Source organism: Octopus sinensis, linkage group LG6, assembly GCF_006345805.1.
Source record: "Octopus sinensis linkage group LG6, ASM634580v1, whole genome shotgun sequence".
Taxonomy (NCBI): Eukaryota; Metazoa; Mollusca; class Cephalopoda; order Octopoda; family Octopodidae; genus Octopus; species Octopus sinensis.
Window position 1 is genome coordinate 78,911,724 of NC_043002.1, and position 20,071 is coordinate 78,931,794.

The 20,071-nt window shown below is 36.7% G+C and overlaps 1 protein-coding gene across 3 annotated transcripts in view; it reads left to right on the plus strand.

The window, feature by feature from the left end:
* LOC115212738 (murinoglobulin-1) overlaps nt 1-20,071 on the plus strand; it is a 184,609-nt gene that overhangs the window by 96,073 nt on the left and 68,465 nt on the right. For all 3 annotated transcript variants that reach the window (XM_036504062.1, XM_029781388.2, XM_029781387.2), the window contains exon 8: nt 10,928-11,030. In XM_036504062.1, coding sequence (XP_036359955.1) covers nt 10,928-11,030 — 103 coding nt within the window. The remainder of the gene's footprint in view (nt 1-10,927; nt 11,031-20,071) is intronic.

The following is a 20,071-nucleotide window of genomic DNA, read 5'->3' on the forward strand; positions in this document are numbered from 1 at the left end:
TTTCACAGTTGTTTTTGCCCTTGTTATAAAGTCTATAAAACCTATTTACTTCAGTAAGATCAACAGGTAAAAGTAACCTGTCAGCAATCAGCTTCAGCAAAGAATGAAAACTTTGGTGGTTAACTGGAAAGTGATATTTGAAGTATCATATTGCAAAGTAATAGTTTCACAAAAAAAAAGAAAGAAAATTAATAAGGCATAGGAGTGGCTGTGTGGTAAGTAGCTTGCTTACGAACCTTATGGTTCCAGGTTCAGTCCCACTGCGTGGCACCTTGGGCAAGTGTCTTCTACTATAGCCTTAGGCCGACCAAAGCCTTGTGAGTGGATTTGGTGGACAGAAACTGAAAGAATCCCGTCGTATATATATATATATATATGTGTGTGTGAGTGTGTATATGTTAGTGTGTCTGTGTTTGTCCTTCCCCCAACATCGCTTGACAACCGATGCTGGTGTGTTTACATCCCCATAACGTAGCGGTTCGGCAAAAGAGACCAATAGAATAAGTACTAGGCTTACAAAGAATAAGTCCTGGGGTCAATTTGCTCGACTAAAGGCGGTGCTCTAACATGGCCACAGTCACATGACTGAAACAAGTAAATGAGTGAAAGAGTAAGTGGCTATTAAACCTTGATTTTTCACCTTTAAGAATCATAAGCAGTATATGAAAAAAAACATTACTTGAAAATCTAGATGTTATGATAAACTACAGACTAGCGTGGGCACAACATATCTCTACCATCTGTACTACAGCTGCACAGAGACTTTGAGCAATATAGAGAAACCTAAATAAGCTTGAGTGAAGAGCTGTTGCATGGTCACCTGAACAGTTATAAAGAAGATGGGATGTAGTTTTAGGGAGATTAAGCTGCTATAAATAGCAATTTAATATCCTTTAAACCATATCCTACTTTCTTTAAAAAAACACATAGAACATTTGAGAATGTAGTCCTACTTATGTATAAACTGTCTGAGAAAAGCCAGGATGGCCTCCAGGTACAAAGCTAACCTGGGAACTAAACTAACATAGTAATCTCAGAAAAGCTTGACATGTTAGAAAGATCCTGAGCATATATACACTCAATGCAGATGTTTGGAATCATCATTCATCATTGTTCGACCATGGTCGAGACAATGGAATTTACCATGCTATGCCAGACTTCACAGTCCATCATGGCATTACAGAGGTCCTGTTGCTGGATGTCTGGAGATTACATCAGGGTAGGAAAGTGTGTGGCCTCTGGTATTGCGAGTAGATGGCTTCCAGAGGAGAAGAGTAGAAATTGCCTCGTTTTCAGCTCTACAACAATGTCCAGCAAACTGGACTCTCCTACCTTTCACAAGAGATGACACAGGTGGTAGTTTCCCATATATTTCCATTTTGGTTGGATGACGCTTCCACGAGAGATTTTGGAATAATATGGATGCTTTTACAAAATGCTAGTGACAATAAAATCTCAAAACTATTCAATACTTCATCCCATGTTTTCCTGGGTCTCCTCTTCCACAACTTCCATCCACTTTAAGTGATCAGCACTTCTTTAAGCAACTGTCCTCATCCATATGCATCACATGACAAAACCAGCATAGTTTTCTCTCTTTCGCTCTGTGTTTAACTCCCCTTACACCTAACTTTTCTCTCAATATACTAGTGCTTTGTTGCACATGCACTCTGAACATCAAGTGTAGCATACTAGCTTCATTCCTCTCGAGTCCTCATGTGTCTTCTGCATTCAGGACACACATCTCACTACCATGTATCATTGCTGTTCATACACATGTATCATACAATTTTCCTTTCACTGAGAGAGACCTTTCGTTGCCAACAGGTAAAAGCTCTCTGAACATTTTCCATCCTGTTCTTATTCTAACAATTACACTTTCGATACCTCCTCCACCACTGCTAATTATCTCACCTAGGTAACAGAAATTATGTACTACTTCTAGAGAGCCTCAAGGGCATTTGATGAAATCAGTTCCCCATGTAGCTGTGGTCACTATGACTCCTGCATATCTTCCACATACAAATACTACATTCTCTGTTAATCTTTCTGCTATTCCGCTGCACCTCTTGTATGTCCATAGCTTGCACTGGGTATGTCAAATAGAATTCCTGCCTACAACTTTCCTACATATCAAGCAGAGTCATTTACCTGACAGGGGTAGGGTCCTATCTGATTTTTTGCTTACTAAGACCCTGGTCTTTACTAAGTTAACTTTAAGACCCTTTAATTCCAGGTTTTATTTCAACATCTGGAATTTTTCTAGTCCTCTTACAGATTCTGCTATGAGGGCAAGATCATCAGTATATAATAGTTCCTATGGGCTTCCAGTCTTAAATTCCTGTTATGACCTGAAGGACAAAGATAAATAGGAAGTGGCTGAGGACTGAGCCTTGGTGAACACCTACCTGTACACTAAATTTGTCACTATAATCATGTATAGACTGTGGCTGCCATGCTGGGGTACTGCCATAACCCTTTAGCATTTAAATCGGCCATATCTGACCCAAATATTTTACCCATTTTATGTTCAAACCAGCCAGATCCAGCCTGTCATACCTACTCTACAATGTCATTCTAAAACTAAACCATTACATCATTGAAATTTCAAAGCTATGAGATAATACTTGATTAATTTAAAACAATGTAAATAAATAAGCATTACAATTGACAGAGTAATCTGAATGCTAAAGGGTTAAGGAGCTTTTTACTCAAACAAATTGCACCCAGCACTTTTTTTTCAAGCCTGGTACTTATTCTATCTGTCTCTTTTGCCAAACCACTAGGTTACAGGGGCGTAAATAAATCTTCAGTTTCTGTGTACAAGATCCACTCACAAGGCCTTATTTAGCCTAACATTATAGCAGAAGACATTTGTCTAAGGTACCATGCAGTGGGATTGAACTTGGAATCATATGGTTGGGAAGCAAACTTCTTATCACACTGTCACACTTGCACATATAATCGTCATCATTTAACATCTGCTTTCCATGCCGGCATGGGTTGGATGGTTTGACTGAGGATTGGCAAGCCGGGAGGCTGCCTAGGCACCAGTCTGATCTGGCAAGGTTTCTACAGCTGGATGCCCTTCCTAACACCAACCATATGTATATATATATATATATAATATATAGATAGATAGATACTTTTAAGAGGTCATGGGACAACAGGTTTTTGGGACCTGATGATATGCCTTAACCCTTTAGTATTTAAACCGGCCATATCCAGCCAAAATAGTTAACCTGTTTTATGTTCAAACATGACCAGATCCAGGCTCTCACACCTACCCTACAATGTTATTCTACATTAAGTAATTACACCATCAAGATCTTGAAGATATGAGATAATGCATGATTAATTCAAATCAATGGGAATCAATAAGCATTATGTTTGATAGAATAATCAGAACACTAAAGGGTTAAAGCTAAACCCTTTGTGGATGGGAAACCTAAGGTAATCCCATAAACCAGCCTTCCCCATTTTTAATATATGTGTGTGCATAAAAAATAGTACTAGACTACCAAAAGTAGAGTAAAGTCCTATTTTATTAAAGCTGAAAAAATTCACAAACTGTTACTTAGTGACTGTTTGTCAGTTTTGATAATGCAGAATAATCTACTTTTTGGAGGGCTTTAATAAAATAGTCTATATATATATATTCTTTTACTTGTTTTCAGTCATTTGACTGTGGCCATGCTGGAGCACCACCTTTAGTCGAACAAATTGACCCCAGGACTTATTGTTTGTAAGCCTAGTACTTATTCTATCTGTCCCTTTTTGCTGAACTGCTAAGTTACGGGGACGTAGACACACCCGCATCGGTTGTCAAGGGATGTTGGAGGGACAAGCACAGACACACAAACACATATACATGTATACAACAGGCTTCTTTCAGTTTCCGTCTACCAAATCCACTCACAAGGCTTTGGTCGGTCTGAGACTATAGTAGAAGACACTTACCCAAGGTGCCACGCAGTGGGACTGAACCCGGAACCAAGTGGTTGGTAAGCAAGCTACTTACCACACAGCCACTCCTGCACCTCTCTCTCTCTCTATATATATATATATATAGAGAGAGAAGAGAGACAGAGAGAGAGTGTGTGTGTTAGCATACATTCACACTCACGAACACACACAGTGACAGGTATTTGTTCATTCCTTAGAAATGTTTTTATGACATACAGTCCCATCCACCCTGTCACTTAAAAATTAAGAGGGAAAAAAATGTCAGTTAATACAAATTCTGTCATTTACAACATTCATTTAGCTTAACATTGAGCCTAATTTTCCTTCAAGTATCTCTCCTCATCATTATAAGTCTTTGGGTTGTTTCTTTGTTACACGTTTGTTTTTAATTATTATTTTTTTGTGTGGTGAGAACATTTTTTTTCCTTCTTTGCTTTCAAACTAAACAAACAATCCATTTGACAGTATATAAGAACTTATCCTTCTTTATAGACCAAAAATATATTACCTAAATAGTGATAAATTTCTCTTTAATAAGCTTTTGTCTTCTATGGTAGTTTCTTGTTTTTACTTCTTTTGAATCTTTACTTCTCTGGTGCCCCTTCATTTTTCTTTTTTTTTTGTTACATCCTTTCTTAAGTACTTTTTTGTGTGGTTTATTTATTCATTTATTATTGTTATTTCATTTACTTATTTATTGGTTTTGTTTTATTTCTGATTTTAACATTACCTCCTTCCCTCTCCGGGTTAACATTATAATCTCCTTTTGGTGATATATCTGTTTACAGAGCTGTTCTATTTGATGGATGTGTATACACTCACTCACACAGATACTGATTCAAACCAGTGCGTGCATGTGTGTGTTTGTGTGTTCATATGCATACACACGTATACATATGAACACACACACACACACACACATTCAATCACTCATTCACAGACAAAAATATTGCTCACACATGGCCATATACATCATGTATGTGTGTGTAAGTTTGTGTAACACATATACATACACACACACTCACACACAACACACACTCACACACACACACACACACACACACACACACACACACACACACACACACACACACACGAACATTTATTTATCCCCACCTCCACCCTGCATCATAAATGTAACTCACACATGGCCATACACACACATATACACACACAAAACACTGTCAGCTTATTTCTTCCTGCTGACTTTCAACCTCTTCCCCAATCCCACCTTGACTCCCCTACACACATACACACGAGTCCCCCACCCCTCTCTCTCTATCTCTCTCTCTGCATGACCACCACTCCTACATCCATCTATCCCCACTGCCACCACCTCTGCAAGCCCAGTTTCTGTGGTTCCTATTGCCATACAACCCATACAAAACTCTTAACATGTCACTGACTGTTCTGTTTGCCATCCAGTGATGTTCTTATTTAAACCCAACATATGTTTTTCATAAAACATTACTTTCTTCTTTTTTTCTTTTTCTTTTTTTTTTTTACTTTCCACATATGTACAAAAAATGTTTTAAAAAATGGTCATGAGATGCTAAAGTGGTGGATTGGCAGAACTGGTTGCAGCAATGGACATAATTCTTTGTGTTGTTCAGTTTTGATCTTTTTATGTTCTAAGTTCAAATCTTGCCAACATAAATTTGCCTTTCATCTCTCAGTGAGGGTGGGAGGGGTTCAGTGAAATAAGTCCTAATCAAATGAATAAGTCCTGCTAATGGTCAATATTACCAGCTGTTTCTTACACACAAAATGGGTCTTGTGCTTATATTAGAAGCAATCATCATCATTATCATCATCATCATTCCTGACAATATGCATAAACTATGAATGTCATTTAACAATAATTAACACTACCTATTACTGGAACTTATTGATGGTGGCACCACAAATTTTGTGTTGTTACACTGGATATTGTTTAATTACAAGGGAATGTAATTTTTTTTTTTTTGCATTTTTACAATATTTCATAATTAAACTTTAATATTTAGCACTCATGTTATTTAAATATCCTGTACCACACCCTAGCGGTTGAGGGAACCTGTGGAAGAGGGAGACCCAGGAAGACCTGGGATGAGGTGGTGAAGCATGACCTTTGAACATTAGGCTTGAGAAGACCCGGCAAGCCAAATGAGACCATAACCTCATGGCCTGTGCCAGGGGTGTAACCAGCCCACTTATGTGTACCTTTCCTTCATTGGGCACTAATCTCTGCTTGCGAAGACCTGTTAAGGCAAGTGAAATCAAAATTGAAATCAAATTCGATGACTGGCATCCATGCTAGTGGAGCAGTAAGAGCACCATCCAAGCATGATCGTTGATGTAATGATGCATGATGTAATGACATGCATAAGATCTGGTCATCAAATCTAAGTAGAGACTTCAAACTTGAAATCTTCAAAGCCACAGTTGAACCAATTCTACTATATGGCTCAGAAACCTGGACGTTATCAAAGAAGCTTGAGAGGCGATTGGATGGAACCTACACTCGCCTCCTTATGAGAGCTCAAAATCTCTCGTGGAAGCGCCATCCAACCAAAATGCAAATATATGGGAAACTACCACCTGTGTCATCTCTTGTGAAAGGTAGGAGAGTCCAGTTTGCTGAACATTGTTGTAGAGCTGAAAAAGATGTAATTCCTACTCTTCTCCTCTGGAAGCCATCTACTCGCAATACCAGAGGGCGCACACTCTCCTATCCTGATGTAATCTCCAGGGATACAGGCATCCAGCAACAGGACCTCCGTAATGCCATGATGGACCGTGAAGTCTGGCGTAGCATGGTAAATTCCATTGTCTCGACCACGGTCGAACAATGATGATGATGATGATCGTTGCCAGAGCAGCTAACTGACTTCCATGCCGGTGGCATGTAAAAAGTAGCATTTGAGCGTGATCGTTACCACCGTCGCCTTACTGGCACTTGTGCCGGTGACATGTGAAAAAACATTCGAGTGAGGTCGTTGCCAGTGCCGCTGGACTGGCTCCTGTACAGGTGGCACATAAAAAACACCATTTGAGCATGGCCGTTGCCAGTACTGCCTGACTGGCCCTCGTGCCAGTGGCACATGAAAACACCCACTACACTCTCAGAGTGGTTGGCGTTAAGAAGGGCATCCAGCTGTAGAAACTCTGCCAGATCAGATTGGAGCCTGGTGCAGCCATCTGGTTTGCCAGTCCTCAGTCAAATCGTCCAACTCATGCTAGCATGGAAAGCAGACATTAAACGATGATGATGATGATGAAACCTGGTCAAAGATACAGAATAAAATATTTTCTCAAATTATGAAAATGCACCACTGGTGGTGCATATGGTGGTTTTGTGAAGTTTGTGATGAACCACCAGTGATACATGTACCATTTAACATATTAAAATTAACTTTCTTTTTAGCTATTTTCCTACATATTCTGCTTTTAGTTTATCTTTCAGTTTTAGTTTTCCTTTAGAGGTAGACCACAATTTACTCCTCAATCGTGTGCATAAGCTTTATTTTTTTTTTTAATGTTACTGAACTCATTTAGCTACAAATTTAAGAAGTTCACTTTACCATTATATGTTTGCAAATTTGATCCCACTGCCCAACACTTAAGGCAAGGAATTTCTGCTACAGCCTTTGCTTAGTCAGACCTTATTAATGAAATTTGGTTGTCAGAAACTTTGTAAAAGCCAATCATGTGATGTTACCATTGACAGAGCTAAGGAAAGCCAAAATCATGTAATCTGGTAGTCCCAGCAGCAGTTGATTTACCTGCCACTAGTGATATAAACAAGAGTGCTTATATGCACCACAAATCCACAGGTGGCATGCTGGACAAAATATTTAGTGGTATCTCCTCTGGTTTTATGTTCTGAGTTCAAATTTCATCAAGATTGACTTTGACTTATATCCTCTTGAGGTTGATAAAATAATTTCCAGTTGAGCACTGGGGTCAACATATTCGACTTAACCCCTCCCCAGAGGTTGCTGGCCTTCTGCCAAAATTTGAAGCCATTATTATTATTATTATTGTAGTATTAAAAATCATTATTTGTTATTGCAACAGCAGTACTGTTGTTTGTAGTGTATTTCTCATTGAGTCTTCAGCTACTTAATAATAAAATAAAATGGAATAAGAAACAAATAGAAAAAAAAACAAATAAAATAATTCCCACTCCCAACCGAAATTTAAAAAAGAAAAAAGAACTAGTTAACAAAATTTGAACTGATGATCACTTCCATCTGTTCTCATCTGCTTCCTTCCATAATAAATACACACTGATGCATACATCTTTTGACATGTGAATCATCTTCAACTAGTTTATTGTCTTCTAATGTTTATTTACATCAAACTTCTTTTTCTTTCTATTATTTTTTATGTCTTTAGTATTGATAAAGAAATTAATCTGTTACTTTATTTATTCATTTATTATTATTATTATTATTATTATTATTATTATTATTATTATTAGAAATAAGCATGGGTATGTTTTGAAAGACAAGTTACATAATGTTTAGTGATATGTTGTTTTGTTTTGTTTTAGATTTGACTTCAAACTATTACACTCCACCTCTTTTTGTTTTTTTGTTTCTATATTTTGAAGTCAATTCTTTTTGCAGATCTTTGTAACTGATAACATGATTTGGATTCTTGTCTATTTCTAAAGTTTTCGTAAACTTATAGAGAGCTAAACATCCCATCACCATCACCTCTATCACCACTGTCACCTTGTGCTATTTTTTAAAAATTTTATAAGGCTTTGATGCAGCAGGGAAAGGCTACATGTTGCTGAGTCAGTAGAGTGCTGGCCTAATAAACCAAGAAGTTGAAGGTTCACATCTCAGTACTAGCACTAACTAAACTGTTCTACTCTCTTCCCAAAGAACTCCTACCTGTTAATTTTGAAACTAAATTAAGTATGATATGGTACTACACTACTGGTTTGAAGACTTTGAGTTCAATTCCACTGCAAGTATTTCATTATGGGACTGTACCTTTAATTCTTTGCACTTTAGTTCATCTAGTTCTCAAGAGCAAAGTACATTACAAATAAAATCTGGGAATATTATGTACAATAGAAAGATGTTTTATCTAGAAAGAGATTTACCTTTATCCAGTTATTGCAGTTGAAATTAAGCATCAGCCTCTATGAGCCTCTTACAGTTCTTGATATATCTACAACAATCAACAGCTTAATCCATATTGCTATAAATGAAGCTCAATTTACAATTGACGAGTATTATATAATTGTTTAATCTTTCATGACATGGTAGGTTGCAGATCAACTTCTACTTCCCCTCCATTTATATACATCAGAGTAAAATATTTAACATAGCTCAAAGTGGAACAAACCCTAAACAAGTTGACAAACCTAAACATACACAAGCAGGTGATAATTGTGGCCCAGTCTCTTAGGGCCTTTATTAATCTAAGTAGCTCTAAAGTGGCATAGCTCAACTATATTATTATTTCCAACAGTAGTTGTAAGGGCTTATGTAGAATTATGTAATAAAATATTTACAGTAGATTTTAATTCAACATCTGGATCAATAGTTCAATACCATAAACACTTCTGTCAGCTTGCATCAGGCACAATAACAGAAATGCCACATATCTTGTTAATATCAGAGTTTGCTTCTATGAGATTACCCCTTCTTTAAAGCTAAAAGTACCAGGGTGGGAGTCACTGTTCTTCACAGAAATACTGTGGCCATTGAGATTTACACCTTCTTCTGCTCTTAAAGTGTGAGAGGCACTAAGACAATTTCTTCAGATTCTCAGCTGTAGCTTCTTGCTTGGAGAAACATGTGAGATATAGGTATTAGTTGATTGAGTCAAGGCTGGTACTTTATTATACTGGCCTTAGAAGGATAAAAGTGAAAGTTGAGCTCAGCTGAATTTAAATTTGAAATATAAAAGACTAGAATGAAATATCAAAGAGCACTTGCCTAATGAGCTCACAATTCAGCCAATCTACCACTATAGTACTCAACTATTTAAATTTCAAAGATAACCCAGTGACTTACCAACCTATCAGATTACATATGTTCTAAATTCCTTTCTCGAGTAAAATAATCACTAACTCCAGTAAGCTACTAAAGTGATGTCTCACTGCTACCTCTGTTGTTATCTCAAATGCACTGTTGTAATAATATTTTACAATGGTTCAATTTCATTGTGAACCTTAACAGACTATGATATTTCTGTTCGAAGAAAAGAAATAATAATGTTAGTATACCTTCTCCTTGGATATAATGCTGGATCTTCTGTATGTTTTGTTTGCCCAAAATTTGCATTTTTATCATATTAGACAATCAGTGTGAGCTTAGTCACTTTGGACAGTTGGTTACTTTTAGTTTATCAAATATATAAGAATAAAAGGCCAGGGTAAGATGTACTTGATTTCTCATGTAAAGCTGTAGGCTCTCACACTGTACCAATAAGGTAGCTAGTGAGGCAAAGGGTGCAGTCTTGCCTGGGTGATGCATTTATGAAGGCAGCACTTTGGAGTCTGCTGTATAAGCCTATATAGGTTTAAGGGTCAGGATGGGGGTAGAAATGGCACACTCAAGAGCTACTCTGAGCAGCACAAACTCTAGCTGCACCCTGGGTTGTACCCAATAATTATCCTTGATGTTTTTATGTCTACATCACTACTTACGATCTTGACTATAGATTATAAAGGGTAAAACAAGATGAAAACGAAAATTTAATTTAATAAATGTATAAATTATTGTCCTGTCATAGAATTAGATCTTTTATACTTTCTAAAACTGAATCTTTTTCATTGACTTATAACTCATGACCCAAAGGTAAAGGGTTCATTATCTTATTAAATTCTTCATTATTCTGGGGGATTTTTTTTCACTTTTAAAATACAAATTAAAATAAAATGTTATTCTATACTTTAACTTCTGGAATTCATATTGCCTTATATTTATATATTGTTGTTGTTTTGTGTTTTGAGCTATTCTCAAGGGAAAGAAATACAGGGACAAATGGAAAGTAAGATCTGCATCCGTACAACTGATGAAAAGGATGAAAGACCCTGTGCAACTTACCATGCTGAGGTAAATACTCTCTTATTGTCCTGCTATAGAAACCAATTTGTGTGTGTATGTGCATACATGATGTAAATCTTTATTATATCTAATTTACAATGTTCCTGCTTATTGATTGTACTGTATTTACAATGTAATTACAATTTGTTTTGGTGTATCAGAAGTATGAAGTTGTGAATATGTAAGAGTGAATGTTATAAATATTTGATATGAAAAGTGATAATGTTGGCTGGGTTAAAAAGCAACAGAGCATGCTGGGTTGAAAAGCGATAACACAAGGTTAGATTAAACAATAATAATGCATGTTGGGGGGAAAGAGCATAATGCATGCTTGGTTAAAAAGTAATAAAGTATATTGAATTAAAATATGGTAGCTGAGATGGAGGTGATATGAATAGCAATATGGAATGAAACAATCAGAAATTTAAATAGAAGTCTGGATCACAAAAAAGATATTAACAGGACCAGAAATAATTTTTGAGTTGTGACACTGTAGATCTCTTTATTATGCAAAAACAGAGTAAGGGAAGAAGTCAAAAAGAAATTATGGATACCCCTGCATTACAGTAGTGTGATATTCCTGAAAATTTTGTCAAAATATGGAATTCCATACCATGATACTTATTTACCCATTGATTTCTATGTTACATAGAAATTTATGATCATCGGCTTTACTGCTGAAATAGGTTTCGCATTATAAAATTCTATAATTTTTATAGATTTCTCAGGAACTCAACATATATATAAAACAGGGAACACCTGTAATAGAATATGTACATATACCCATTGAGGTCGACTTTGCCTTTCATCCTTCTGGGGTCAATAAATTAAGTACCAGTTGCATACTGGAGTCGATCTAATCGACCGGCCCCTTGCCCAGAAATTTTAGGCCTTGTGCCTAGAGTAGAAAAGAATACATACATACACATTCAGTTCCAGATGTGCTGAAAGGTGCAACACATTACCAAACAGTATGGGCACTACAGATCAGTTCTACACTTTTCTCTGATGTGGGTTAACAATCTTTATAACTTTTGATAGGCTGGTGTGTGGACTCCTGCATTTATGCTCATGTAATTGATGTTTTGCTAGTCTTCTAAAACACATGTACTTTATATAAAGCATAAATACTGATTATGTTTTCTGCGTTCCTTATATATTTATATAAACACTGATGGTATGTTTACCATCTGCATATGGAATTTTGTTCTTGCTATCTTTACATTTATAAAAGTTGGTGAAATATTCTGTCATACTAACTGAATAAAAATTCTAGCCCATTCCATATTCTCTGTGATCAGGATAGTAAATATATTGATTTCTTTCTGTAAGCTAAAATATTTTGTCAATATCCTTCCCAACAACTGTTTCCTAAAGTTTGGGAATCAATGAAAATAGTATTTTTTAAAAAAGCCAAATTGTAAACAATTAAAATAAAATTAATATCAATCTTAAGTAGCTTAAACTAGTAAGTTGCTTATCAATATTTTAATCTAGAATTTAAATTTTCAAAAGTATTTATTTATTTTTACTAAATGATGTATGTGGGGAGGAATGAGTTGCATGGGATTTTATGCTATGGTGATTGATTAGGTGGAAGTAAACTGAGATAATAGATACAATGATCATTACATACAACAAGGTGACTTCATTGCTATGAGGAGTGACTGGAATGGATGGTTGGCATCATATAGGATCCAGGAATTCTAAGGCATTACTGCATAAAATTGTTTTTCAAAAGTTAAGCTGAAATAATGAAGAACAGAAACATAGAAAACAGCTGGGCTGAAGGTTTATAAAACTGATATAGGGCAGGCAAATAACAAATTTTAAAAATCAATAATAATGTAGTCATCTATGTATTGTACTTAACGTATGTACCATGTTGATGGGCTAGTTACTGTCGTCTTTGTCCTAAGAAAACATCTCTTGTAATAAAACATCTTTTGTAATATTAGTTCTGCCTGCATTGCACAGATACCACTTATTACTCTCACCATTGTCAATGCAGTGAACCAGTGAATGACATGCTGGAAACCTGCAGCATTGTTGTTTATGGAATGCAATATAAATGTTTTAATATATAAGTAATATTTCATAGAGCTTTAAATGTATACTTTTGCGTATTCCTTTACAAATACTTTCTAAATTAGGACAAAACACATTTGGAAACTCCTTTTGTCAAGACACAAATTTGAAAGCTGAATTAATGCAATAAAGTGAAGCCTAATTCTATAATATTTAAAATCTTGAGAGACAAACAGTAAAATAACCATTACTGGACCTGCTAAAAACAAAAGATGGGATGGTCATATCTAGGGCACCTTTGGTCATAGGGCTGACCAGGGGTTAATGAATAAGAATAATATACCAGGGATATGGGGGTAAACACATCACATTTTATGGTTTCTTCAGGAGATAGATTGACAGGAATAGTTAAGTATTTAAGGAATTCACTTTGCAACTATCTGATTGTAAATTGGGTTTGATCCCACTGTACTGGCATCTTGGGCAAGTGTCTTCTGCTGTTGTAAAAAGTACTTTTATATTATGTGTGATGTGTCAGTAATATTTACTGCTCTGACATTATTAAAAATTACTATAAAGTATAGTTGAAAGAAATAACACTGGATGGACATAACAAGAATGCCTTTCATTTTATATCTACACCATCAGGTCTGACCTGGGGTTAAATAACAACATATGGATGGTGAAGAGAATTTGATAAATTATCTAGCCAAGATGATATACAGTAAATTATTGTCACTTGATACTGAAGTCTAATTGAGAATAAATTGGGCAAAGAAAGGAAACCACATACTAGAAACAACAAAAATTATATAAAATGATATTAAAAAAAAGTTACTGTTTTCTCAGTTCCCAGATGGGAATACATAGCCATTTTCCCTCCCATTACAAATGTGGAGTGGCATATCTATCTAAGAAATCATTATTACTAAATTAAATAACCCATTGAATGCTTTAAAAAAACACATGATGTAAATAAGAAAGCATCAAAATTTCTGGTTTTCACATTCAAGACTACATTTTGTATAAAAAGAACCTACATAAGGTTTAAATAAATGTATGTGTATGTGTGTATGCACACACACACACACAAATATATGTTTGTGTGTGTGTATGTGTGCATATATATGCATGTCTGTGTGTGTGTATATGTTTGTGTGCGTGCATGTGTATGTATGTGTACACACACACAGATAGAAAGAGGGATACATACAGTTATATATTTTTAGGTGTGTGTGTTTTTTATGTTGATGTGCTTTGGGTGGGTTGCCATGGTTTGATTTGCTACATATTTAGGAGTCCTATTCATGAATATGAACCAAAGGATCTCATTTTGTTTATGAGCTTCAGGCACAAAGACACACTCACACATAGACATATGTGTCTGTCTATATCTATATATATATATATATAATATGTATATGTATATATATATATGTTGGGTCATCCCATAAATAATGCAGTTTTTTTATACTTCTTTTATTTTTCAAAATTAAGATAAACAATGTTCTTTTTTAATCTAAAATATACTCTCCATTTTCTACAATGCTCTTCCATCTATCTAGCAGACTTGCAAGGCCCCTCTTCCAAAATTCACTTGTCCATAATGAAAAATACTCCTCCAGCTCTGACCTCATCTACAGAATTCATATTTTTTCTGTCCAAATGATTTTGAAGTCTGCTGAATAAATGATAATCAGATGGGGCAATGTCTGGTGAATATGTTGGGTGGGGCAGCATTTCCCAATCAAACTGCTCCAGCCTTTGGAATGTCATCCTCATTTTTCTTCTAATGCTGACTTAAGCCACTCAAGATGCTCACTGTAGATCTCCTTTGTTATTGTTTTGTTTGGGTTTAAAAGTTCAAAGTGGACTAAATCTGTCATATCCCACCAAACAGATAACAACACCTTACATGGGTAAAAACCTTTAGCTGGGGTGCTGGTGTTGCTCTTTTCCCTACCCACTGTCTTTGGCACATGACATTTCTATAGAAAACCTATTTCTTGTCACTAGTCACTATTCAGTCCAAAAAAAGGTTAATCCATGAGAAGTGGCTGCAAAGAAGAGCGCACATTCACTCTCTACATGCAATTAGACTCAGAAAGTTTGTGAGGAACCCATTGACTCAATTTGACTTTTCCAATGGCACGCAGGTGTTGATGAATGTTTGAATGACCAAATCCAAGCTTCTCTGCTAGTTTCTTAACAGTTATGATGAGATTTTGTTCTACCAGGTTTTGCAGGATGTCCTTGTCAAGGTCTACAAATCTTCCAGGACAAGGATAATCTTTTAGGCTATAGTTTCTGGCTAGGAGTTTCTGGAACCACTGTTGACACTGGCTTGCGCTTATTGTCCAATCTCCATATACTGCATTAATATTCCTCACACTTTCCATTCCATTGTTGCCTTTATTGAACTCATAAAACAAAAGATGCCAAATGTGCTCCTTTGTCACTTCCATTATAGCTTTGAAAAAATAACTGTTAAAATCAAACTGCACTCTTCAAAACTTGCACTAAGAAGAAGTACAAGATAAAATTACTACCTGTTTTTATAGCAAGTTGATGCAGGAAGTTTATTCCGTCCCCCTCAGACTCTTAGTTCATACAATTGAAAAAGAACTGCATTATTTATGGGATGACCCAATATATATATATCTATATATATAAAAGAGGCTTCCACACTGTTACTGTTTACCATATCCACTCTCAAGGCATTGATCAACCTAGCTAGAATTGAAAATAATTGCCCAAGGTTCTGTGCAGTGGGACTGAATCAGAAACCACCTGGTTGAAAAGCAAGCTTCTTAACCACACAGCCATGCATGTGCGGTGGCACGTAAAAAGCACCCACTACACTCACAGAGTGGTTGGCATCCAGCTGTAGTACACTGCCAGATCAGACTGGGCCTGGTGCAGCCTCCTGGCTTCCAAGACTTCGGTCGAACCGTCCAACTCATGCTAGCATGGAAAGCAGACGTTAAACGATGATGATGATGATATATATATATATATATCATCATTTTAATGTTCATTTTTAAATGCTTTCATGGGTCAGACAATATTTACTTTAGCTGGATGCTCTTTCTGTTGCCAACCCTCACCTATTTCTAAGTAAGGTAATATTTCCACAAAGCTAGATATCTCAGAAGATTGGAAATGAAGGACACCACTTGCATCCATATGTGTATGTTTATACATACAGGGTGCAGTGAATAAGCTGTCTAAATTATGCAAAAATGAAAATAACACTGATATCTCATTTTACCAGATATATGTACTAAAATTACACAGAAATATCTTGAAATACTAAAGAGTAAATTTATTCAATAAAATCTTCATTGGCTTCAATCATGGCCTCCAGATGACTTCAGAATCTCTTCTGGAAGATCTTGTTTATGTTGGCGAATGCTGCTATAATCCTTGCTTTTGGTTAATCTTTGGTGTTTGTTGGTCAAGTGTTGTTGGTCTCATGCTCAAATGCATCCCACACATAACAATCAAGGGGTTGCAGTCTGGGGAGTTAGGTAGCCAGATGTCAGATGTTGTTGTAGATATTGTCTGACAGCCATGACTGCATTCTCCTGCTTGTGTGGTATGGTGCAGAGTCCTGTTGCCAGACAAAGTGTCTTCCAGCAGTTGCCCTCTTAACCCAGGGCAGCACTACATTCTCCAGGCACTTGATGTAGGCCTCTGTGTTGAGTTTGAGGCTATGTGAGAAGATGAATGGAGGCATAAAGTCACCATCACAAATGATCACTCCAAACACCATGATGTTGACTGGATGTTTGATTTTTATTATTCTTAGTACATGTCCTCAGATTGACACCCAAGCATTCTGAAATTTTCATATTGGAGCTTCCAGCATATCATTTCCAAATTTCTGGCAAAATGGATTGCATCATGGTGCTGTTTTTCTCACAGACAGTGCCCAACTGACCCTATTATACTGTGTAGTCAACAAAATCAAGAACAAAAACTGCACATGCACGAAATTAAATATATAAAAATATAAAATGGTGGCAATTTACCCATCATTCCCTGTATATATATATATTCCATTCCCCCCATTTGTGCTATCACTTATCTCTGTCCTTGGAGCCACATACCCAACATCATCCCTTACCACTTTATTTTCCACTAAATCCCTTTTTCCCCTGAACACCCCCTCATATCTGCCATCAACAGCACCCCACACTTTTTTTGCTACTCACTATATACCTCTCAGCAGCCCATGTCTTTGTCATTGTGCATATCTCTCACTCTCTCCACCCACACTCTGCAATGGCTCCCTATTTCTCATTCATCTATAAGCTTATTATACTGTTGCTCTCCACCTCACCACTTTTTACCTATTACCTGCTCCTTGATCCACTTCTATTCTCCTTTACCTCCACTCCAACCCAAGATTCACCATTCACTGCATTCGCCTCTGACCCCACCTCTAACCATCTGTCCCTCTCCTTTCACAGACTCAGAAACCTACCCCTCCAACCATCCTCAAGTCTTCTGGCTCTATTTTTTTCTTTATCTACTTCCTTGTAAATTGATGGTGTCCCCCAATACCTTGTCTCCATCTTTTCTCCCTTTCCTGCTGGGGTCGCCATGTATCTCCTTTACAGCCAGACACCTATTCCTGTCCCTCTATCCTATTATAGCCTCTTCACATCTGGCACGAAACCATCACCCTTGATACTGCACCCCTATTTACTTGAAGGGCCTTGTATTGTGAGTTACTTGGTAACCTCACAAGCACTAGTGCAATGAAAAAAGCACCCAGGACACCTATATAAAGGGGTGGGTATTAGGAAGGATAGTTTGCATGTAGAAACCATGTCAAGGCAAGCATTGTTGTTGCATGCAATCCTCTGGTTCATCAGAGCCTATTAAACTGCCCAGCCCATGCCAGCATGAGATATGGATATGTTAAATTATGACGATGCTGTGTAAACGTGTGTGTGTGTGTGTACATATATATATATATATATATATATATATATATATATATATATATATATATGTGTGTGTGTGTGTGTGCATTTATACATGTGTGCATATCTCTCTCTCTCTCTCTCTCCACCCATACTCTGCAATGGCTCCCTATTTCTCATTCATCTACAAGCTTATTATACAGATATATAAACATGTGTGTGTATATATACCCCACACACACACATATATATAGATAGGGGGAGAGAAGGAGGTAGAGAGGAGGTAGAAAGAAGGAGAGAGAAGGAAAGGAGAGAGAGAGAGAGAGTGAAAGGAAGAGAAAGAGACTCTCTCACACACACACATATATGTATATATAAACAGTTGTATTTATATGTATACACATAAAATAACACAGATAAGACAAAAATTAGGAACTATTATCTGAAACACCACTTATATGACATGTCATCCATTCATCATCATTATAAACAGTTTAATACCATATATAGTTTAGCACCAAGTTCTTGTGAACTAGCACTGGTCATTGATTGTCTTATAGTGTTCTTGCCCTCATTCATCCTTTTATAAACATTTGTCTATGTGAAATGGGCTTCACTTATATTTATTTGTCTTAATGTCATTTTAATTCTGAAATGTCTTCTTACTTGCTAGCTCAATATCAGTAACTCCAATGTGAATGTGTTGCAAGAAGTTATCATTTTTTAATTAAACCCCACTCTACGTTATGCAGGTATACAATAGGGGAAGCAGGTGTCATCCCCAAAATACTTTCTTGCTTGATGCAGAGAGATTCTATGCTACTATATTGTTCAACAGATTGAAGTGTTTAACCCTATTATGTTTTAATTTGGTAATATGTTGAAAAAAAAACTGTCTTTCATGTGTAAATTATTCTCATCTTTTATCTTCATTTACTTGTTTTAATCACTAGACTGCAATACATGTATACACACACACTCACGCATGTATGTATATATATATATATTCACATCAGCAGTGGCAGTGTTTTATCATCTGTCCGATAGTTTATTTGGCTTCTTCTTGATTTCTTCTTCCCCTCTGTCCATGTTTATGCTTCTGATGGCTAATGAGGCTGGTTCTTGCATGGAGGTGTCTACTGCAAAGTTCACAAGGGATCCGTGGGGGAGGCTTTGGTTGTTGCAGCCTCCATTTTCTTTCTTGCCATGTCTCTTCTTCTTTCCTCTGTCGTTCAGCTACAAAATAATCTGTCACAGTGGAGATGGAATGATGCCAGCCTGGCCTGTCTGGAGCTTCAATGTCCCAAGCTTTGGGATCGATTCCAGTCAGTTTTAAGCTTTGCTTCAGTTGGTCCTTGTATTGACGAAGGGGACAGCCATGGCGTCTTCTTCCAGTGGAAAGTTCACCATATAAAATTTGATGAGGCAGACTGGTCTCTGTCACTCTTGCTACATAGCCCGCCCATCTCAGATGATGTTTCAAGATGGTAGCCTTGATGCTACAGCTTTTCGTTCTCTCCAAAATGGAGACATCAGTCACATAATCATTCCATTTGATATTCATAATAGAGAGGAGCTTCTGTTGGTGAAATCACTCTAGTTTTTTGACATCACTTCAGTAAAGAGTCCACATTTCACAGCTACTTGGTAGACACTCAATTTTGTTTGGTGGTTCAGATCTTTGTTCTTAAACCCTCTTTTTGCGACTCCACCAAACGTGGTGTGAGCCACTCTTAATCAGTTCTCTACATCCTTTTCCGATGTGCACTTGTTTGAAAGCAAACTTTTTAGGTATGAAATATGGTCAACTTTCTCCAGTGGCATCTCTGAGAAGGTAATGTTGAGATCTGGAGTTTCCTGACTCAGAACGGGTTGTGCCAGGATTTTTGTCTTTTTGATGTTGACTTTTAGGTCAAACCGAATGAAAACATTGGTGAAGTTATTCACCGATTGTTGAAGTTTTTCACTGGAGTGGCAGACTGCTGCATTATCATCAGCATACTGAAGTTCAGTGTTTTTTTTTTGGTTTTTTGTTTTTGCTTCCTGGTCAGTCTTTGTGACTTCAATCTGGCAAGATTGAGACATCCC